At 43.2% G+C, this 23,882-nt stretch overlaps 1 protein-coding gene across 1 annotated transcript in view; it reads right to left on the bottom strand.

The window, feature by feature from the left end:
- oxsr1b (oxidative stress responsive kinase 1b) overlaps positions 1–23,882 on the bottom strand; it is a 71,835-nt gene that overhangs the window by 17,982 nt on the left and 29,971 nt on the right. Inside the window, exons 5-9 of the mRNA XM_064331058.1 lie at positions 16,216–16,357; positions 6,925–6,980; positions 1,993–2,102; positions 1,625–1,726; positions 13–146 (exon numbers count right to left, since the gene is read on the bottom strand). Coding sequence (XP_064187128.1) covers positions 13–146; positions 1,625–1,726; positions 1,993–2,102; positions 6,925–6,980; positions 16,216–16,357 — 544 coding nt within the window. The remainder of the gene's footprint in view (positions 1–12; positions 147–1,624; positions 1,727–1,992; positions 2,103–6,924; positions 6,981–16,215; positions 16,358–23,882) is intronic.

Raw genomic sequence — 23,882 nt, 5'->3', positions numbered from 1 at the left:
TGCGCTTATCACCTTTTTTCTGGTTCTTTCTGCAGACACAGCGAGATCATCTTTCTGAAGGACTTCCCGTACTTTTTCACCATCTCTTTGTCCGAGACGCCCGTCTCAAGGCAAGGGGGGTCGTTCTGTAGGGTCAGCATGAGCACCTGAAACGTAAGGAAGGGTCATTGGGCAGCCAATGAGCGGTGCCGGGGTCACGGTCGCTGTACCAGAGACTTTCCATGTCAAATCCTGGATGGCTGACGGCTTCAGTACACTAAACGCTTCATTTAATTCACCTTTTTACCCAGACATCATGTTACCACTGTTTTAACCAAAGCAAGTTTCAACATTTCAGAACTTTCCCCATCATTCCTCTTCCATTAATCAGTACAGACATTGTTCTAGCTACATTACTTGAGATTTTATCCATGTATTTAGGACCATTACTTAACACATGATGCTGCATTAACTATGCATACAGAATTAGAAAAGAGCAGATTCTCCCAAAATACTACGAAGTCATGAATATACTTTCACAGAAATTATAAGATACCTGTCAGTTCAATATTTGGGGTGCGGTCAATATTTTTGTACTGAAATACTGAAGGGGCTGGCCTTGTCAGTGAAAGCCACAATACTGTCAATAACAAAACTTGAAAATTCTTTATTCCACTCAACAGCGGAAGACTGATAATAAGTTCTACATCTGTCAGGTGCATCACAGTGACATCACGGGAACACTCAGCTTCAGATACAGTACCCTCCTATTTAGTTTCAGCAACAGTAAGTCTAAGCACCGTCTCAGTACGAGCAAAGATAATGAGGAAACAGACACATTGTGAAAGAAACTAACCATTATATAACCATTAAGTTAAATTGACTGATAATAGAACTAGTTTATTGCTTTTATACAAAAACCCTTAGGGCAGAGCGTCTCAAGATTACTGAATAGTGAAAACGATTTTGGTCATGCTCCAAGTCACATAAAATGAGAACACTTAGAGGCATGCAATTGCACAAAAGCACAAAACACAACGAGGAGGACAAAGCTGACTACATATTAAGGCCATTTAGGAAAAGGACTGGGCTGTTGAAAACTCTAAACTAAAACTAAAGGGGCAACAGTGTAGCATAGCAGTTAGAGAACTGAGGTTGCAGGTTTGATTCCCAGGAGCACTGCCATTTTACCCTTGAGCAAGGTGCTCGAGCAAGGCACTTAGCCTGAATTTCTTCAGCAAATATCCAGCAGTATAATTGATTGTATATTTAAAAAATGCAACAAGCCTAAAATGTAAATGTATAATAAGTACATTACAAGTAAATGCACTCACGTAATTGAATAAACAATGACTTCAGAATAACAACTTAGCACAACAAACTGTTATGCTGTAATAAGACGCTCTCCTTCATCCAGCTATTTTACGAGCAGTAATGAGTGATAGCAGCAATATCTAATGTACGTCTTCAGACTCAAGCCCCCAAAAACCGTTGCATTTCACTTTAGTCATGGCAGTGATGGATACGTGGCTGGACTCTCACTTAATGACACAACCTGATAAATTGTTTTCGGGCAAAAGACAGAACCTCTTTCTTCCTACTCAACTGTATGCTTACTTATGAAGACATCTACGCCTCTGCTCACCTTCATAGGAGGATATTTGTGGTAGGGAGCAGCCCCACTCGCCAGTTCGATGGCTGTAATCCCAAAGCTCCAGATGTCCGCCTTGAAATCGTAACCCCTGACCTGCAGAAAATAATGTCAGCTGACAATATCATCCGTTCAGGACCATTCCAGTCAAACGGAAATTAAAAGTATTAGCGGGATAAACATCCTGGCAACAACTGAAAATGGTTGCACACAAGCACATTATATCAAAATAAGCTATGGGCTGGTAAGTGTTTTTAATTTGTGGGACCTTTTAGAAATGTAATAACAAGTGAGACATACCCTTGAAAGATGTAACCTTATTGTTAGTAACCAACCATTTTTAATAAAGTACAGACACCCACCTGTTCCATCACCTCAGGAGCCATCCAGCAGGGAGTTCCCACAAACGTCTTCCGCACCTTATTCCTCGTGATGTCACCACCAGTTGCGAGAAAGGCACTGACCCCAAAATCTAGCATTTGGAGGGGGGGGGACAAAAAAGGGAGAGCTTGTCATATCGACAGTGCTGATATCACGGGTTTGTCTGAACTGGACTGGGCACTCTTCATCAAGGGACACTACGCTGACTGTCCCCTAATGAATGACACATCTAGTCATTCATAGACATCACTGATGTGCTTTCTCTGGAACAGTGGCTTTCAAAGAAGTCTGCTTCTTTAATTCTGCCTGTACATCCAGGGAATGGAAGTAAGAGGAGAGGGAGCCCAAATAAATCTTATATTACTGATGCAATGCACCATTTTATAGATACAAATACACATTTGCAAGTATTGACACTTGAGAGAAAAAGCCTCTTAACACAGATTTACATTTGCATTTAGACATTTAACAGATTGTCTTTATCAGAGCAATTTGTGTATGTGTATACATATAAATATGGGCAATGAATGGTACTGATGCTAATCATCAGGGCCACAAACAATAATATCAGTCAATATGTAATCATGCAACATAGTCAGATGCCGTGCTAGGTGCAAGAACAGAGAAAATATAGTTTTATTAGGGACCAAAGGGGGGGGGATACATTTTTAGAATTCGCATGGGTACACTTCCTGATTTCATGTAAAATGTTCAGAGTTCAGTATTAAGTGAGCCAAGGTGCAGTTTAAACAGGTGAATATTTAGCCATCCTGATCATTGTGGGGAGCTCATTACAGCACAGGGGGCCCACCATAGAGGCGAGATGGCCGCTAAACAAATAAATGGACAAGCTGCAAATTCACTAAACAGATTAACATCAGTGTTTAAAGCTGTGCCTGCACACTAAAAAGCCATTCTACAGTTAGAGTAAATTCTGTGTTTCTTAGTTCTTAGTTTTTAGGGGGGGGGGGGCCCTCTACAGAACACATGGAACACATCAGTCTAAACTGGCTTGGGAGGTTTTGTCACATAATCTTTACACGTAAGTGACACTGCTTGCGTAGAGTCATTTCTGACATGCTCTTTAACATTTCCTATTGCCGTTTGGCTTCAGGTGAAGCAACTGATGCAAACACTCTTCCACAAGGGAGCAATATTTCAAGAAATCGCACCGCTGACCCAATCAAATGTCTGGCGCCCGAAGGTGCACTTAAATCGACGGTCCATCAAAAAGGCATGGGAACGGGGAGAGGGCTCATGAAATATTTAACGGGGGGTGCCTGCCGCAGCGGTGCTCCCCCCGTGCCGACCCAGCGACTCGCGGGAGGCCCGGAGCGGCGTCGGCCCGGAGCGGCATCAGCCCATTATCCGCGCCATTCCGGGGGCCCGGAGCTCTCTGAGTGACAGGCGTGGCATTCAGAGCCGCCCGCACAGGACGCCCGACCCACTCAGCCTCGGCCCTGACGTTTCAGCACTGAAACGCACAGCGAGTCCGACGCCGACTGACAGTACAGACGCTCCGGCTTGTCTTAATGCGTCCGCGCTCTCGCGTGCCTGCTCGCTGGTGACAGTGTGGCCAGGACAACTGCGCAGCATTGATGGCACAAATAAAGAAAACACGCAGAGAGGGTGTACACACTGTAAATAGCCAGAGGCCTGGATTCAATCAACGCGCAACTGCAAGTTCAGCAATCACCACAATTAACAATAAACTGCGTGGGAAGAAAAAACTTACATTTGCTCTTATTTACAGGTCATGGACAAGCATTCTTAATTCCCTATCCTCTTTAATCATCACTGAATAAATTCAAAAGAACTTACTAAACATTGCTTTATTACATTTACTTAGCAGGCCCTTTTATCCAAACATCCAAGCCTGACACTCCCAGCAGACAGCCTAGATAGCCACTAGTAGTTACTGTACTATACTTAGGAGGCTTCAATACCTTAACCCAGATTTTTAAGGAAAGAAGCCGAAAGCCCAGAAGACTGCTGCACTGCTGTGCTCAGAGAAAAGGCTGTGGTTGAAGAATGCTGAGCAGGTGCAGTTTCTGAACAGGGAATATTAAACAGAAAGGAACCCTGTACAGGATAAGCAATTTCTACTATGGGCAACACAAGGATACAGCAGAAATAGGTTCATGTAAGAGAATACACATGAACACAGAGAATAGGTTCATGTAATTTGAACATGTACGACTTAGAAGAGAGTCAACTCAAGTCATGGGAAAAAAGGTTACTTATCCAAACATTCATACCCCATAGACGCTTAACAGACCCATCTGTCATAGGTCTGGCTTTCAACTTGTACAGTGCCGTAAGTCCACAGTGCAAATCATTCCAAGGTTGGCTAATTTTTATTGCAAAATATGCCAGCCCTTGTCAAGATGATTTATGAATCCCGCTGTCTGTTCTAGAGATGCTTTCATTCTGAGTGAGACATAAGGTCAGCTGCTTTACTACCAACAGCAACATTGCTTGGACACTTCATAGGAGGTTAACAAATTAAAGGTGACGTGGACTCAGAACTGACACAAATCACTTTAAACAGCTCTGGTGGACACCCCCGCTATTGTATTTTCCCATTTTTTAAACCCAGAATGGATTACCTTACCTAATCACACTTGTGGACCTTTTCAGTCCCTCAGTAGGCTCAGTCTATTCGATAGGGACACAAGCTAGCGTTCACAGGCTCCAAAAATGCAAACAGTCAACCACCTGCTTCTTCTCACATTTCAATCCACCAAATGAGCAGCAGAGACACCGCTGGTGGTGCACTCTGCAGACTGAAAACCTGATTCCCTGGGAGATGGCACAACCAATTACACTTTGCATCATGGTCTGACCGCTAGCCACAGTAAGCTCTGACATGGCCCAGATTTAAGTAGTAGTGTTCACCACAAGTCCAAGTCCTTCAGCTTGATACACCATAATTTCTATTCATCATGAGAAGAGGTTTCATTAAACAAACCCTTCTCCAATTTGTCAACAGAAAACAATCATATAAGCTATAAAATGTGTGACTTACAAACCATCACAAAACTAGTCTCTAAAACATACTAGTAAAACTGTACTTTCTAAAGGTTCTTCTATAAATCTCCCAGCTCATAAGATCATGGAAAAGCCACAGATACTTACAATACCTCCATGTTAAGGCACTCAGCTCACTCCTAAAACTACAACTATGAGACAGCTCACAAGGGAACACTATCCTAGTGGGTTCTGCCGCTGAATGTAGACTGGCATGTCAAGCTGGCAATGTGAGCACAAAGGTTTAAAAGCCAGTCTTCACTTTCTGTAGGCGAAACGTCAAAATGAAATGGCTCCATCATAAATGCACACCTGACGACTGGGGTGACGGAGACTACAGACTCCGGGAAAGTATTTCTCTGCAAAAGCAGAGATTTCATTTACTGAACTGAAAATTGAATTTGAAACCATTGCAGAAATAATGGAAAGCACAAAACTATAATGACATTGCCCAGAATAAAAATGTGAAGGAAAAAGAGTGTAGATTAACTTTAATGAAGTAATGCATTGTACTGGATGTCATAAAAACTGCCCAATCTGTGACGAAACACCCAATATTTCAGTCTGAACTAGTCTACACAGACTATAACTTACAAGGGCTTTATTATATCCAGTATTAAACATTCAATAATTTTTTTTACAGGAGTAAAGGTCCCTGAAATAAAATTCATGAATAAAAATAACTTACCACTGAAAACTGCAAACAATTTATCGAGTAAGCAAAACAAGCAGGCATGGGAAAGGAAGCATCAGGCTTTTCTTGGAAAACCTTATTCTCTCTCAAGGCGACTGCAGCCTACACCCGTTATGTTCAGCAGGTGCCAAGCCAGCATAAGTCAGTGAGACCATAACTCAGCCATGTGTTGTGCTGCTGGAACCTTCTCTGCAGGGCCCCAGAAAAGCCTTCGGAGGCCCTGTTCATGGGCTCGGTACCTCCGGGTCAAAGCTCACCTGTGCAGTGCTTCCCAAAAGAATAAATCTTTAATAAATCTTTCAAAAACCCCATAATGCATCTGCCCCTTCCGAAGGACCAGGGAATTTAACCTCCAAATGCCTTTCCATGAGTCAAGTGCAGTTCTCCATCTCCATCTCCATCTCCATGTAGTTTTTTTCTCTAACCTTCTAGCTAGCTGTATATGATTCTGCATACTAAAACAGATACTGGGCATATCTGCCAGTTTCCATATGTAGATATGTCAGTATAAAATTACAGTCTAGGATGTTCTCGTCACACATTTTTTCTGAAATCATGAAAAATGATAAAGTTGCTTCTCTACCCTCTACCAGAAATGATATCACAGCAAAACTAAGAAATAAAAGCACAGAAATCTCAACAGCATGGTTAATGATTCTAGAAAGACCTTAGACCTTGACACAACCTTAGATTTGACTCCAGCACATTAGATTTGAAACGAAACAATGACTATGAGGTCTATGCAGACTGTCCAGTTTAATTTCAGGGTATTTACATCATTTTCTGGTGATCCGTGTAGGAATTACAGCCCTTTTAATATATGGAAAAGTAATTGGACAATTGGCTGCTTTCTTGGCCAAATGTGTGTTAATGCATTATTAGATCATGCACAAGAAAGCTAACAAAGTTGATTCTAGGGGAGGCATCTTACAGTTCTCTCATGAGTCAACAAGAGGACCAAAGAAGTGTCAATAGAATTTAAAGAAAAGGTAAAATATATTTTAAATTAAAAAATAATAAGTTTCCATCATAAAAATGAGAATGAAATCAAGTTATAATGACAGCATGCTCACACAGGAGGGTGAACAGTAAGTGTGACTGAGATTTATCATGCTGTAAACTCTGCTTGGGTGGTGGTGGTGGTGGTGGAGAGAGGGGGGGTTGGTGAGCTTAATTCTTAACAAAATACCTGCAATTTGCACTGATCCATCTTCCCCGAGAAGAATGTTTCCAGCCTTCACGTCTCTGCCAGGGGGAAAGACAAGAAGCACATATTAATGTACTATGTAAACTGTTGAGAAGAAACCTGGAGGAAAAAAGACAGGGCGTCTTCTGAGCTTTATTCACGCCAAAAAAAACACATACTGTACTCTGGATTATAAACCAACAAACTAAACACATAATTATAGATCTTGGCACTTGCCACTGTTGTTAAACAACCCTTGAGAAAAGTCAAGGCTCCCATACCTTTTAAGACTCTCTGTGGTGATGGGCTGACATCTCCAGCTCCAGCCCTGCCATGGTAGTTGGGGGGTGACTGTTGAGGTCTAGCCATTACACAGTATGCCAGCATACATATTTCAGCTCTCCCCTTCTTGCTGATAAAATTTTCAGATAGCCAGCGACTCCAGGCCGGATCTGCACCAATTCTGGCTCAGCAGTTCTGACTTGATCCTGCCCGGAGTTACCAGCTATCTAGGTTGCAACTGCACTTCTGTCTTCCTTAGGACACTGCTTGTGTTCGTGCAGTTTTCGTAAAACAGACCCACTATGTTTGGAGTCCCAAAATACTCAAGTACGATGAGCAACAATTTTTACTTCAGAAACACTGCGTATGGAATAGTCTGAGGCAAATGTTGTTGGAAAAGAGTCTTTTGAGTTTTGTATGTGGAGTAATTTTCAGTGTGCGTCCTGTGCGCAATAAAATCTTACATCAGTTCAAGGTCGATACCAGGCAGGCTGGCAGGAGAACGTGTGAGAAATATCCCCTCGAAACCGGCCATGAATAGAAACAAACTTAGAGTTCCTATCTGTAGCAAAAAAAAGGCAGATTACAGGGCAGAACCCATTTCATGAATGTTCTCCTGGTGTCCCTGCAGGGCAGAACCCATGTCATGGATGTCCTCCTGGCGTCCCTGTATGTATGTGTGGAGGCCCTAACCTTGTCCTCCAGCTGACTGGCGTCAGCATGCCATTTACTCTTCTGGATGTTTAGCTGAGCAGCTTTGGTGATTTACTCTTATTGGATCATATCTGGATTATCTGCCCAGTGATCAAAAGGGCTATAACTGTCATTTCAGAATGACAAATCAAAGGGAACAGTAGAAACTGCCTTCAAGTAACCCATAGGACAATTAAATAATAAAAACCTCATTTTTCTTATAACAAATGAGATTTACTCTTAAGTACAGCTGACACTGAGCTTTTACCTGAATCTTTCAAATCATAAATGAGAATAAAATGAAATTTGTAGAGGAACTATGGCAGTCATTTCAATTGAATGAGCACAGGCCTCAAAATGAACCAGGCAATGAACCAAATGCAACAATCTTCTGCATATGGCTAACTGTAAATGCGAGGTTTCTGGCTGAAGATGTATGAGACAGCACAGCTCACTTAAACGCAGTGGGCCAAAATTCCCCAGATATGAAAGTGTTGCTCAACTGCTATGTTTTCTACAATGCAAAATATCTGAAACTGGCATGTGGCATTTCAAAATGGATGAACAGCAGCAGCACTGAAAAGGCTATGAACTCATGCAAAGGAAATAGCCTAATTCAATGAACTCAAAACAATCTTGGGTGTCTGGCTGCCCCAAAATGCCATCAACAAACATAAATACTACTGAAAGGCTTTTACAACTCTTATTCTCCTTGAATTGCTATGGATCTTCATGTTAATACCATTCAGTCATACAGATCACTACAACAGGCCAGATTTTAAAAATATCACAATGACATTAAATATCAGGGAGCCTATCCAAAGGACATAGACAAACCCAGACAGCAAGTGAAAGACAGTGAAAGTTTTCAAAATTCCAACTCAATGCGTTTTTATCTCCAAGACATTCATTGTGACCAGTCACCGGGAAAAACACCTCATTATGGCCAACACACTCAGTATTCCCCAAGGCCAATACGTTCTTGCAGCAGGAACCCAAGTACAGAGCGCACGGTTACTGTAAAGCCAGGAGTTTCCATGACAACAGACTGTAGCTGTAGACTGTAGATTTATTTTTGGAATGTAATGTCACACTGGAGAAAAAACTGGATATATGAAACATTTTAGCACCAAAAAGTGCAAAAGAAAAGTACTGTGCTGTAGCCTTGACCTTTATGGTGCTGCATCTTCATATGGACGTGGTAGAACAAAAACGGAGCAAAATGATTGTAATATTGCTATGGAATTAGCACATATTTACCTCATGGTCGTTGTTGCTTGCCCTCCACTCATTGGCATGTGTAATCCAGTTTATATGCTGTGCCTTGCTAATGCTAATTAGGATCAATATAAAGTTCCAGTGTTGTGCCCTTTACACAGTAGGGAAATTTTCTTCATTGCTCACAAAACTGTCCAACTGAAAACATACACTAAAACTGAAATTATATATATATTTTTTTACATTTAAAAAATGTTTTAGTGAATTATTCCTTTCATTTCTTTGAATATCACCTGCATATCTATCGGAACTCATGGTATTTTGAAGTCATGATATCTTGTAACTATACATACCATAGATACATTATTTGATACAGAACTAGAATTAGTTCATCCATGTTGTGGCAGTTCACCACTCCCCCACCAAGAGGTGCTACAATCAAAGTCAACTGCTTTTTTTGTAAATAAATCACAAGTTCAACACTAAATGCCAAGGGTTGTTTCACAATTTATTGGGTTGTTCACAAACATATTAAACACACATTTGATGCTTGAAGTTTACCAAGTGAAAATGTCCAATAAGGAACACAAAATGTTCTGAGCTAATATAGCTCCTGAAAATCATCTGAGGCTCAAGGTTTGATTGCATTGTGCCAGGGGGTATTTACCTGGTAAGCTCTGGTCATGTGTTTCAATGTCTGTGACTGTGCCTCTACAAAGCGTAGTCTCAACGGCTGCTGTGGACCTCAGTGCTGTCATTGGGTGAGTGTCAGGCATCTTTGGCAAGGTGCTTATATGTATATTTGGAAATAAAATCAAATACTAAGTTGCTATGGTAAAAAAAAAAACACTAAAGGGTGGGGACATACTATGGTGATGACTTACGTTATGCAACTAATCCTAGCTTCAGCACAGAAATCATCTACCAGATGCATACGCACGCTCATTCATGCACGCATAAACGCCCGCACGCGCACATTGCCCAGATGTAATGTTATCTAACTACCAGGACAAAGATGGAAAGAGGACGTGACAGATCAAGGGCACTATTTCAGAACGTGGGCCTGTTCTTTTCGAGTAGCCAGGCTCTAGGCTAGCGGTGCCCCCAGGATTCTGAATCCAGATTTATCTTTGCATTACACTTCTGCAAACACCACAGAAGGGTCAATTCCTCAAAACTAACCTGGAGTGATTGGCCGTTACAGACTCCTACCATTGCATTTATGTTTTATCCTTGGCGTCATAACGTGTAACATCTGAAGCACCTGGCTAAGAAGACTGGACAAGAAGCATGTGTGTGTGAGAGGGCCAAGTTCAAACAAATGTGTCCACAGGACTCTACCTCTGCATGTTTCATGGAACACCAGACTGAGGAGCTAGGCATATTCACAATCCCACTGGAAACATATAGTGACCTGGGCCCAAATTCACAAAGGGCCTTAGAGCTGAACTGCTTGTGCTAACTGTCCACTGTGAGCTGAAGTGGAAAAAATAAATCCTAGACCAGCATTCATACTCCGAGTGGTGATCTAAGATTCCCTGGTGTAGGCATGATGTCACACTGACCCTGTACGATGTCAGGGAAGCAGGGGTGTGCCCTGCTTGGTTCAGCAGCCCCGCTTTGGCACAGCAGACGGCACCATCACACAGCGGTTGTTACGGTCCCCATTGCATTCACCAAAGTCAGTTCCCTACTCTGCAGATTCAAAGCAAGCAAAGAAACCGCACAGAAAGACCTCCGTCGCATATTGGCTTGGCCTTCACATCCAGCACAAGGTCTGGCCCGAAGACGCCTTTAAGATCCCAGTGCTCCCAGATTTCCATTGAAGGAGCCAATGTGTAAACAGGCTCCCTTGGCCACTGCCCCACACAAGACAGACAAAGAAAAGGCTTGTGCCAGTTTGAAGCTTTGGATAAAGAAAAGCGTTCTATAAAATAGAGCCTATTGTTCTGAAGACAGCAACCACCTGCTTTTTCTTTTCATCACTCAGAGAGTTTTCCAACTTCTTTCAGATAAAGGGGGATGGACATGTCTTCCATTTACTGGATTCATTTAAACAGCTAAAAGAGAATGGTTTGGCTTGCTCTGATATACGGCAGCAAGGACTCTGCAACTCATTAAAATTTATAAATGGGTGAATTCCCAGCAACAAAAAAAAAACAGAAGTTTCTTTTGTGAGAGATCACATTCAGAACCTAATTTAATCTTCACACAATTTGCCAGTAGGAATGAATGGCCTCAGTGACCACGTTTAGAACCACCATACTGCACAAATCCTTCTACCAGAAACACAGGCAGGGGGTCTTCATAGAAACCATGCTGTAATCATCCAAATTATGTGTCAGGGAATAATTTGATGTTTTATCAGAGGAGTGAGATAAAAGGAGACGGGAGGTAAAGCAAGCAATGGATAACTCTGACTCCGGACACCATTAACCCCCTCTAACAGCCCTTGGCACTTCTAAACTCGTAAATTGGACAAACATGTGTGAAACATGACGCTTAGTTTTAGGCTTGGCCTGTGTGATTGCTTTAGCAGTCGCACCCACATTCCTAGAGTTTTCTTCTTGTACCTTCATACCTTTTTTTATCACACTGATTCACAAAGAAAACTGGACTGGTTAACGTCTGGCAAATATATATTTGAGGGGAAGTAGGATACACTTGGTTTGTATTGGTGTTTTCTTGTGTATTGACCAAGACATTTTTAATTTAGCAAGATTTGTTCCAGAAACATTCAAATAATGGCTGTTAATAATGCCCATAATTAGCATCACTGTTCTTCTTGCAGGGTTGTAAAACGGAATACAGGCTGTCTCATGCTCTAAGTTCATGAGGAGGGACCGGTGTGATTTATGATCCCATAATCCCATTCCCTACAAGGCAGTGTCTCAATTAAAGACTCCCATAATACCCAGCCTGAGGGATATCAAAGATCATTTATTTTCTTTTAGTGACAGACATAAAATATGAGGGCAGCTAGAGTTCATTATTATGCCTTTTAATTTAATTAATTAATTAATTTTCTGTGTTTACTGAAATAAGACAAAATGAGGGATTATTGCTATCTTCCAGTTTCGGAATGATGACAATGAAAAAAAAAAAAAAAACTAAAAATAACCCCTTTTTTTGTGTATTGTAAGAATACCTTTCTATGGTGATTTCAGGCCTATGCTCCTGAGGTAGGGACAGCGGGCATATACAAGCTAGAAATATATATCCCCAGGGCAGTGTATACCAGAAAAAGGAACTAGCACAGGTGTATCCAGGTGAGAATCACCATGAAATATATTGGTAGTAGGCCTATATAGTCACCATTTCTGTACCAGGTCACAGGTACACACATTTTTGAACCACCTGCATCTCTCAATGTGCCTCTTTGTTATCTCCGTATTGGACACTGAACACATGCATGCTTGTGATCAGAAAGTTTAAAAACCAGAAATTTTGTGTTTTAACTTGCCTGAAGTAAATACATTGACTTTAGTCATAAAAGGCACAGTTGTGTAATCAACTGATCAACAAAAAAATACATAATTAAGACACATAACCTGACTTCCTTCAACAAACAGCAGCTTTCACCCTTCAGCCAATGGCTGCAAGACTTGCTCACAGCCTTATACAGCCCAAAATATACTGAAAAATAGCCATGGCTACAATGGTGCCATTGAAGCCAGTTAATGTAGTGCAGATTTACGGCCTTGTTTAGCCGTTTCACACCTAGCCAAGCAGTAGGTCACCTGATGACATCACTCCTCTGTGATAAGTTACTCATACAACCATATTTAGCATTTATGAATTTGCACCTTGGGGCTTGGATGGTAAGGTACTGTTACAGGCAGTTTCACTGTCCCCTTCCAGGAATGTCATAGCAGTGGCAGTTGGCAAAATATTTCCCTCACAGAGCAAAGGCTACAAGCACCGCAATTTTCTATAGAGTTCCACGAAAGAGATGGTTTCAGTGTATCACCACCAAATCAGTGAGATCAGTGCGCTTTGAAGGCTGCTACAGCATCATATTTCCTTACAAAATTTTGCACATATTGTGTCATACAGACTATCCTTCAGGTCAAGATTCAACAGAATTCACTCGCTCAGAATTACCTCTCATTACAGGGTCACTTTCAACAGCACTGATTAACAAGCACATACAGAAAAGCCAACTACAAAAGAGGATAACTGTCTTCTGTAGATGCAAGAACTTGGGAGCTCTCCCTACCTCTCTCCAATACCACTTGTTACGAGAAGGACTAAATTTAAAAAGGACGTGAAGAGGTTTCTCCTTTGAAGCCCCCACAGGGATTCTCATCTTTGTGTCAATAAGTAGGTGGAGAAATTTGCTAGTTTGTGGCAAAGGCCTCAGAGTGAACCTTTGCACAGAGCCTCTAATTGCATTCTGATGCACTGGAGGAGATGCCATGTGACCCAGCCCTGTAGCTACTCCTCATATGACCAGGCTCACCCAGGGGCACAGCATAAACAACTACACTTCCCAGCTTTGTCAACTCATTTCACAAACCAAGTTCAATCTCCACAAACAGTCTAAAGTCCTTTCCATAGAAGGCGTCACCACACACAGGTCAACCATCCTCTTGCAAGTTCTAAGCTGTAAAAGATAAATAATGAAGCAAAGTAGCTGCGGTGTGAGTCAAACCTTTTGTACGCTTGAGAAATCCGATGCCCTTTTGATGAAAAAAACTGGGCTTTATCTGTGAACCGCGGACGCGAATCCTGAAGTGCTTTGCATCGTACCGGAATGCAGAGTATATTCCGTAACGCGGCGTTGGACCATGTCAACCGCAGCCTACAAATGCAGGTCGATGAGAGCGGGACGCCTTGCCTCACTTCCCTCCGCAAAACGCTGTCACGAAGCGTCCGGGCGGGTCCCAGGGTCCTGCATTCAGATCACAGCGCAAGGAGGGGGGGGGCGCCACTCCAGGCAGCAGGTGGATTTATGCTGCCGCAGACGCAGGTGCGAGGAAGCAGTCTCTTATTGAGATTCTGCGCCACCTTGCCGGGTACTTAACCGGGCTAAAAGACCATGCATTATTTACGCTGACGCTCCCTCAGGAAGTACACGTCCAAAGAAGGAAGGGATGCAACAAATAGAGGACTAAATAGGATGAAAAGAAAGCAATGAATACTAAGTGCGGTGGGGGGCAGACAATCTGAAAGTCAAGTAGTTAAGGATAAGGAAAGGATGGAACTGAGACGATGACGAGGGGGGGCAAGACTGTTTGTGGACGCTACGAAAAACAGCACTATTGTTCCCCAGTGCAGACTGGGGTTCCGATGTCAACATACAGTACATTGAAATCTTATAAGTTGTCACGATCAATGGGTGTAACCCAAACATATAATATAGACCTGTGAATTTGATGAGAAGCATGTGAGTAACGATACAAGCTGATTGCTAATCAAAAGATCAAAAGATAAAAAACCTAGCATGGCCTTCGAGAGCCCTTGGAAGAGGTTTACAGGGTCGCTGGATTTCCACATCGCCGCAGAATGGCCATTTGTCCCATCATAAATCATGCGTTAACGCATTCTTTTGTACGCTGACCTTCCACGGTTCGGCTGTAAGGAAATGTCCAAGGTCCATGTGTGCCAAGGCTCTACGCATTTCAAGACAAAGGACTATTTGCACGAGTTAGGATGGACTAACCAATCCCATGTCTCATACTTTCTGATAACATTCAGCTGAGGGCATAGCTGGCAAAAAGGAATTTGCCCCATTTGTCCCGTTCACACTACACACAAGCGTAGTGGTGCATTTCCATCCACCTCGTACACAAGGGGCCTTCAATGTTACGGCTGTCCTCTGTACAGGCCACCGAGGCTCTCTCAATCACTGTGGTTCTTCCATTGAGCTCACAAACTCCTACACAGTAGGGAAAGGTTCTGTACATGGTTTTATCACAGCTGTACTCCACTCAAAGGACTCAGATCAAAGCTCCAGGGCAGCATCGCTAGAAAATTGCTGAAATGTTTGCACCTGCTTTTATAGAGTACATATACTCAAGACGATGACAGACATGCAAGGATCCTGAGCAGTGACTCTGGTCATTAATTTCCATCATCATGAATAGAAGTACTCCATATGCTGCATGTACTGTACTGGGGAAGACAGCACACCAATATGGCACCCGGCTGCAGAATTTTCACTTAGTATTCTGAAGGATTTAAAAATACACTGCTTGCTTTCTGCTCTATTAATATAAACAAGCAAAGGGAGTTAGGATTTACAATCCTCTTTGAGCCTTACTGTACTCCACATATTAAATTATTATTGGATCTTCAGAATCTTTAGCACAGCAATATGAACATTTGAGTTCCTGTTTGATAAAATCCAATCAAGTTCACATATCGGCAGTGTTATCGCTGTCATAAAAATCAGTTGAACGGTAGGCGATTCTTCACACAGCCATGCCTAAGTCAGCATCCCAGTTTCGACTGCGGTAATACAAACCACATTTTTTATTTAGATGACACAACAACGAGGACCGGATGATATCCATACCAAGGTTACGATAGCACTCTACATCTTGCCGGCTCTAGCTGGCAATCAAAGCTTTCGCGGGTGTGTGGGGTTGTCGTAGGGGACTGAGGGAGCCCTTTTGCTTGAATATACAGGCGCATATAGACACTCGCTATGAAAAAGCCATCTATTCAATGCGTTCGTACCAAGTCCAATCAAACAATTTAACTTTCAAATGTACAGCTTCCAGGAAACCTGAAATCAACTTCAGTAAATTCATATTTGACAAACTGGTTTCTTCAAAGGCTTAGTATTTATATTTTTTGGAGAACACGTTGACCACTGAAAAGTAACTGAAGGAATTGGTGCTGATGTAGATCCAATACATCTTTCCAACTCTAGTGACCTAACCCATACAACCATGCGTATGAGCTGATTTGTGGAGCCTGCTAAAGGTCACAGCTCTATGCACGCAGTCAAATCTTTGTTTTGTGACTGCAAATCATCACAAGTTACAAATTGGAATATTCATTCACTGTGAGGAGAGATCCAACAGTCTTCCGAAAAGGTCAAGATGATTCCTGCCAGTGTAGCCCTGATCAACATGGCGATGCTTTCCTTACCTGTGAATCTGTCCGTTTTTATGCAGGTATTCCAGGCCCTCCAACACCTCCTTCAGGATGGTGGCGATGCTGGGCTCGTCCAGGACCCCGGACTTGTGCTCCCCCCGCGATATGATGTGCTTTATGAAATCCAGCACCGAGCCTGGGAAGGAAGACAGACGAACACAAATCTGAACAAATGCCCCAAGCCCAGACCCAGCGATGAAGTTTCTCTGTCAAAATTGTAACCGTGACTTTCTAACACGCTCACGCCTTTGTTTATTGGAACTTCATCGCAACAAATGCTATCCAAGGAAGTGGACTGGTCACAGGAGCATGGAAATTCAGCATTTTTTTTTGCAAACAATGCAGATGCTACATCCGCAGTGCTGCAGGCACTGGATGCGGATCTTCCCATGACATTGCAGCTGGGCATGTCAAAACTGACAATGAGGAACTGCAGTCATTACGTTTATGAGCTTGACAATTCCCAAGCTTTAGGGCATTCCCAAAACAAAGAGAGAAAGCTGCAATAAAACTGAGAAAGGGAAAAAATTTATAGAATGTTTTCACAGAAAGTGAATGCGTTTTCCTATAGGCTAAAGAAAACCTTATGCTAAATTTAGTGACACTATCTTTGGAAAGGACTGAGAACACTAATGAGAAATGGCAAATACGAAGCAGGAATTTGAAAGTTTTTGAGAGGACACTACGCACAGAGCATTCATTTGCAATAAAATGCAAAAAAGGCTTAAGTCATATGCAAACAGGTTTTATATAATCTTGGATTGTGGATTTCTTCTTAGTGCCATTTCATGTCAGGATTAAACTATGGGAAATGTAGCAACAGCTTACCCTACATACATACTGTACTTAGAATGAAGACAAAGTCGGTGTAAAAGGTTACCTACTATCTGGGTTAAGGTAAGGTAAGGTCAGAGAAACAGATCAGCTTATTAAACCACTGGTTAATTCAGAACCCTTTATGTGCGTATGTACATGTACTGTATATGTATGTGCGTGCGTGTGTGTGCGTACGTGTCAGTGTGCACGTCAGTGTGTGTCACCAGGTCCTGCATTACAGCCTAAACAAGTGAAATAAAACCAAAAAACAGACCTGCGCAGTTTCACACATTTCACCATAAAGCCGCTCGGCATAAGCTCTGGCGCTGACCAGGCACACAGAACACGGCAGGGCGCAAGACCTTCACCAGCAGGGAGGCCGTTTCAAGGTCTTTAAGCCTCATTCTCCACAGTGGGCAGGTTGCCCATTCATTTCTTTCTGTTTGCAGAGGGCAGTCGGCCAGCGTGTAGATATGCGGATATGAGCCTATTAATCTGCAGGAGCACTGAAGGATGAGCCCCTTCAGCGGCTCAATAATGGAGTCATTGCATGCCGAGGCTCAGCGAGGCCTGCACCGGTACTGGCAGCCTCACTTCAGGAGACGCTTACAGTGAGGTAAACACACCCACCCACACAATAAAGGCCCTATAGCACCAACTGAAGGTGAAGGTAGTACATGGTGAGTGCACAACCAACTGGGGGGTCAGACTTCTGGAACTATAAAAAGGCAAGACCACCATGGCGCAGAGCGACATGGGCTTTGGGGACTAGGGAGAATCAGAGTGCCGTGGCAGCCGTCATAAAGATACAGACAGAAAGAGGGAGGAGTTACAAAGTGATGTGTATCCCCCCCCCCCCCCCCTTCCCGCCCGCCAAAATGCGCAAAGTGTCTCGGTGCGGCGCCACCCTCGAAATCCAACATCTAGTCGAGATGACAGGGCGTGCAATCCGTGGCAGCTTGCAGCCATCCTCAGAGGACAGACTGACAGACAGAGTCGGGTTTCCCTGGCATCCGGGGGCCCGGATTGAGAGAGGGGCGGAGAACCCGAGCCGACGGGACAGGCGGGCCCGTCCGCCGCCGTCGCCGCCCCGAGACGGCGGAAACGATGGGGTGTGGAACGAGGGAGGGGGCGGAGAGGGAGGAAGAAAGAGGGAAAGCGAGAGGGGGGAGTGGAGACAGAGACACGGAGGGGGAGAGAGGGAGAGAACAGCCGTGTGGCAGATCTTGGCAGACCACACACAGTCGCTCAGTGGGGGGCACTGCCTCGCGTGGGAAGATCTGACGATGGGGGAACCATCTATAGTCATGGAGGACTCATCTCTCCCACGTATACCACAGGAAGCATAATAAGATTAACATTTAACGTTTCCCTCGCTGTCCTGCAACAGATGAAATCAGAAGAGCTCCCACTAGGTTTGCGAGAGCCTAGAATTTAGTCCACTGATGAACTCCTCTTCGTGTGCCTGAGCTTCAAGACCTGACAGCAAGTGCCTATAAACAAATTTAATTACTGATGAACTGTGTTGAATGCAATGGAATCCACACAAAAAGAACAGAAGAACTTCATACTTTTGATAAAAGTTCTGTTCCATCAATACGATTCTTATATGTGAATTCTGACAGTTATACACAGAAAATATTACTATTACTATACTAATAGGACTGGATATTTAAAACAGAACAAATTATTTGTAAAATTAAAAAATCTATTTAAAAAGTACCCCACAATGGAAATTACAATGGCAGCTGTTGTCTCAAAATAAGAACTTTTGCAAAGCAAAATCCGTAAGCATATGTTTGATTCAGGTTAGGAGGATCACATGACAAACAATAATTAATTGACTGCGTTAACTCTCTTTCCAGCTGCTCTCATTTAAAAAAATACCTTAAAGCAGCATAACTTTCCAAATCATTTACCAGAATGTTTACAGATTAAAACTGGCTACGAGCATTAAAAGTGGAGTCGTTGTCCAGATGGCTCGGTGGCTCATCGTGTTAAGGCACTGCTCCAGTGTGCGGATGGGCCCCGCGGTCTGCGACTGAATCCAGACAGCACCAGCACTGACTGGCAGCCATGCTGGGTAGTGCATCATTTGTGTAGCATCGTCCAGGGTGGGAGGAATTCTGTTAGCCGGGATGACCGTCTCACCGCTAGCCAAGCACGCAACTACAGTCAAGACAGGCATGAATCGGCTTCTCCTGTCTCATATCCGGTGTTTAAAGAAGCAGATGCTTGGTTTGAAGTTCGTCAGAGGAGAGCACACGCTTGTCCGCACTCTCCAGAACTGATAGCAGAGGGTGCAGCAACGACGGCAGCCGGGGAACACCCCTGAGAATTCCAGAGAAAAGGGGACGAATACCTCAAGAAGTATTTATTTTATTCAGCCATATTTGGGTCAGTACAGAGATAGGAGGATAGGAACACAGATCCAAACCCGGTTCCCCGGTCTCAGACGAGGGCACTGCATAGTCTTGCAATCAATACCTGCGGTGCCAGAAGACATCCTAATTTTTCTCTCGTACTCCGGTGAAGAATGCAAAATACGGTATTGCGTTTCCTGGAGGCTGAAAGACTATCCCAGCATTCCAGATGGCCGCGGGCCCCCGGCGAACCTCCCACGCCTATCCCTCCGGAACCGCTCGGCAACGGAGGAGGGGGGGAGGGGTGCGGACATGGGGACCCGGCCACAGCCACGGACAGACAGGTGCCGCGCCCTCCCTCTGGGAGATGACAGCAGGGTTTTTCCCTCATGTCCATGCGACCGTGTCAGGTGACACACGTGCCAACTGTAATAAAAGACAGTGAGGCCTGCCAGGCCATGGGGGGGAAGGCAGGAAGCGGGACTGTGGGAGAATCCTATTGGATGACAGAAACAGGCTCCCAGCAGCCCCTGCCTGGGCGGGACTCTCCAACCCCCTTCACACTTCCGCAAGCACTGGGCACAAACAAATCGCATTTCGGTTATGATTGCAGAGGTGCGGACAGCAAAATATGACTATCATTGTATTGTCACAATAAATAACTGAACCGATAATTCAATTCAATTTCCTGCAGTACATCCATACTGACTGTGTGTTGGAGGCCAAAAAGGTTGCCAAAAAATCGACTTTGGCACATTCTCCACAGTGTTTTCACATGACTCACGTTTTCGGTTACTCTTACAAAGTTTTTTGTTCCCTCTTCAGGAATTCTCTACTCTTTTCAAACAGGGCAACGCTTTACAAACAGCAGTTTAGTTTGAAAGAAAGAGAGTCAGAGAGAGCCCTGACTTTACCATGAGGCCAGAATTTCTGAAATTTAAATACAAGAGGGACTTGGGTACCATAGTCAGGAAAATAAATACTGCTTAACTTCTAGACAACAGATCATGTAATAAAGAAGGAAAAAATAAACGTGTGTGCATGAAATCACCATAAAATTATATATTTACACTGTATTTACCAAAGGGAGGATCAAATAAAAAATATAACAGGGAGTGAAATAAGCCTCAGATTCAAAAATCAATATGGAGGTCAGATGTCTTCCGTGTTACCCTATATGACCTAGCAATGTAAAATCACAAGGATTACAAAGCAATATTTTGAAAGCCACTTTATTTATATCTTTTCCAATAACTAGTGGGAGATAGTGCTTTTCTGCTTGTGAATTGGAACATTGTGTGGCTTATAATGGGTCAGATGGTTTTCATTTGTTGAGCTTTTAATTTATTATGAGAAATGTTTTATTTTTTTTTGTGATGGGCACTGTCGCTCCAGTTAAGACAGGATACAGCTGTAGCCCACTGCATGTGGCACTAATACCTTCTTGGTTAGGTTACGCTTTTCTCATCTGTGTTTCATGTTATGTTCAAAACCAGTGGTTCATCTGGTGTCAATGTTATGCTGCTGTTGCAGGGGAATTATTTCATCTGAAGGCTAAAATAGCACAGTGTTAAATACGCCTTCAAACACAGCGGCTTACCAACTTAAATTGATGTCATGCAGAATTACTTCATTTTCTGGAAGGACAGCTCTAAAATCCAAAACCAACTGTACCTACAGTAGTGTTCACCCTCACTTTCTTATAAAGAAAGAGAAACAAAAACTGTAAGATTCAACAATAATGTCAAGAGCACATCCAAACAATCTACTGTATATAGACTACAGATGTATGAAATTAGCGCAACTGCTTCCAACACGCAACATGAGGCTTTTCCCCTACTATGATCTCAGAAATGAGCCCTATGGATACGATGCAAAGCCCTCATAAAGTTTTCCCAGCAGTGAGTGGAGGCCCAGCCTGCTCCCGCTCTCACCCTCGCTGGGTCTGCCGGGGGGCACGCAGGTTTTAAATGCTTGCCTTGTGGAAACGCAGTCATATGCACCCCCACAGATGCGCAACAAATGAACTCATCTTATGAGAAGCCCTTAATTCTGCTGCTGCTCCACCAACCACTGCTGACACCGCCATTGCACTTGGCACAATAAAAAAGAAAAGCCAGATTGTTTTCTAGTACGAGACGCAGAAGATGGAGGATCGGATTTAATTATCATATAATTACCGCAAATTTAATTATCTTTTAATTATCTTAAGGGCTATGATTTATTACCATCTCTGCAAATACTTGTCCATTCTACACCGTCTATCACAGAGTGCATGCCCGTCTGGTTGTACATGTTCTGTGTAGCTTATACCTGCCTTGTGTTTGCCAGCGTGCCCTTAAGCCATCTTGCTTAAACTGACTGGCACCTATGCTGAGACACGGTGTTGGAAATCCTGTCTTGTGACCTGTCACAGCCAGGGAAGTTTTCTACCAATGAGACTGTGAGGCAGTGTCGCAGCCTGTTGGCACGGTGACCAGACCTATACCAGCAGTGCCCCGCCACTGCAGTAAGCATTCAACACAAGCATGAAGAACTAGGTATAAATTACCAGGCTTATTTCTCTAAGGCCCAGTACTGCAAAATAAAGGAGTGTGTGTATGTTTTTATATATAGCATATGCTTCCTTTTCCACCAAGTGTGTCCAAAATTCCTCAATTTGTATTTTAGTTATAAAGACATTGCGCAAACAAGGACAGTGCATCTTCAGAGCTTTCTGCAGGTAAACACAGTATCGCCTATCGCAGAACGTGATTCGCACATGCCTTTGCCCTGTTGCATAGTAACACCGGGGTCTTGACGGGTTATCCTCTCTGTCCTCTCCCTCACAGTGCACGCCCACTTGCAAGTTTTACACAGGGCAATAAACAAAGAGGCCTGATTGTTTTGGTGTTCTTAAATACTGGGCAAGTCGAGAAAAGTGCTTAAAAGAGATTTGCAAGGGTGGGGAGGTTATCACAAAGAAAAGCGCTGTTGAACTGTAGTCAGTTCCCGTGCATGAGCGGAGCAGAAATGAGTCACTACCTGACGCCGTCTTCCCAGCAGCGACAGAGCGGACCTGCTGAATCGCACAAGTGTCCGACTGAGTAAATGAGAAAATTTGCGCAAATCTCCAGGGTCTCCAGTGCGTCAATGAAGGAATTTTCAATAGGAAACACATGCACGGTTTTTCAATACAAATCTACTGAAAAACCCGATTAAGGCCTGATTAAATCTTAATTAAAGAAACAACTAATGACTAAAATATGTTAATAATCATCTCCAATGCAATTTGGGATCATTTATTGGGTCCTCAAAGTGCAATTAAGAGAAACAAAATTAGCGTACCATTTTGGCTCAGTCTCTGGCCTGCATTGCATCATTAAGGCAATACAAAGCCTGTATAATCAGAAGCAAAAAAAGATTTTGACTTCATCCAAACTTTTACTTTAATGGCCGTTTAACCTAATCCAGCACATGACGGCCAACAAAAAAAGTTTATTAAGCAAAAGTGCATCTGCCCCCTGTGGCTCTGATCGAATCCAGACTGTATCACTTCCTACTGTGGTGAGGAGTCCCATGGGATGATGTAACACTTGATTGTTGTGTTGCTTCACCCCAAGATAGAGGGTTCCATTCAGTTTAGTTGCATAAAAAAATAAATGGTTAAGAGGTGCCAAGCAGATAGTAATCCCACCAAAATACTATAAATTACCATTACCAGAGCACAGGTCTTCAAATGAAACAGTGCACCACCTAAAATTCACCCAGTACTAAACATGACTACTTTCATTTACGTCCCTAACATTATGGTGCCCTGAATTGAGAGCTATTATTAAAATGTCTGTAATTTCTAAAAGGAGAAACCAAAGTGTCTTAAAATACCCTTAAATAAAAGCTGAGAAGGTTAAACACACATGAATTGTTTGATTACAAAATCTAAAATTGTGGAGTACAGAGCCAAATAAAGAAAAAAAGTATTTGTTCCAAACGTTATGGATCTCACTGTATCTTACTGATAAAAGGTGAGAAAATTACTGCACAGTAAAGTTTGAGAAACCAGTGCCTATGTGTAATTCTTGTTGCCCAGAGCAGAGGGACCACAGACCCGAGAGGCAGGGGCAGTCCTTCCCCTATTAATCCTATTAAACAGAAAGGCAAAACAAGGCACTTAAATCCCCGGAGGCTCATCTGTGTTTAGCGTGCGGAATGATAGCCAATAAAATGGCTATCCTATCAAACCCATCTCCATCGCTCTCCACCACGAGGCCCTTGTTTAATCCCGAGGCACAATAAAAAATAAATTGGAGAACTTAATTTCCTGGACAATATAGGAGCGTGGCCGTTAGCTAGATGCCCTGCCTCTGCTGCCAGGGCAGGGCCTCCATGATCCAGCTTCAGAGGCAGCTGCCACCGTCTGGGGGCGAGTTCCACTCGCCACCCGAGAGGGGCTCGGTCGAAGCTCCACAGCCTCAGCCCAGCCTCAGACAGACAGAGCAGCAT

Source organism: Anguilla rostrata, chromosome 4, assembly GCF_018555375.3.
Source record: "Anguilla rostrata isolate EN2019 chromosome 4, ASM1855537v3, whole genome shotgun sequence".
Classification (NCBI taxonomy): domain Eukaryota; kingdom Metazoa; phylum Chordata; class Actinopteri; order Anguilliformes; family Anguillidae; genus Anguilla; species Anguilla rostrata.
The sequence above is the reverse complement of the archived record's forward strand: the minus strand, read 5'-3'. Positions and strand labels throughout refer to the sequence as shown.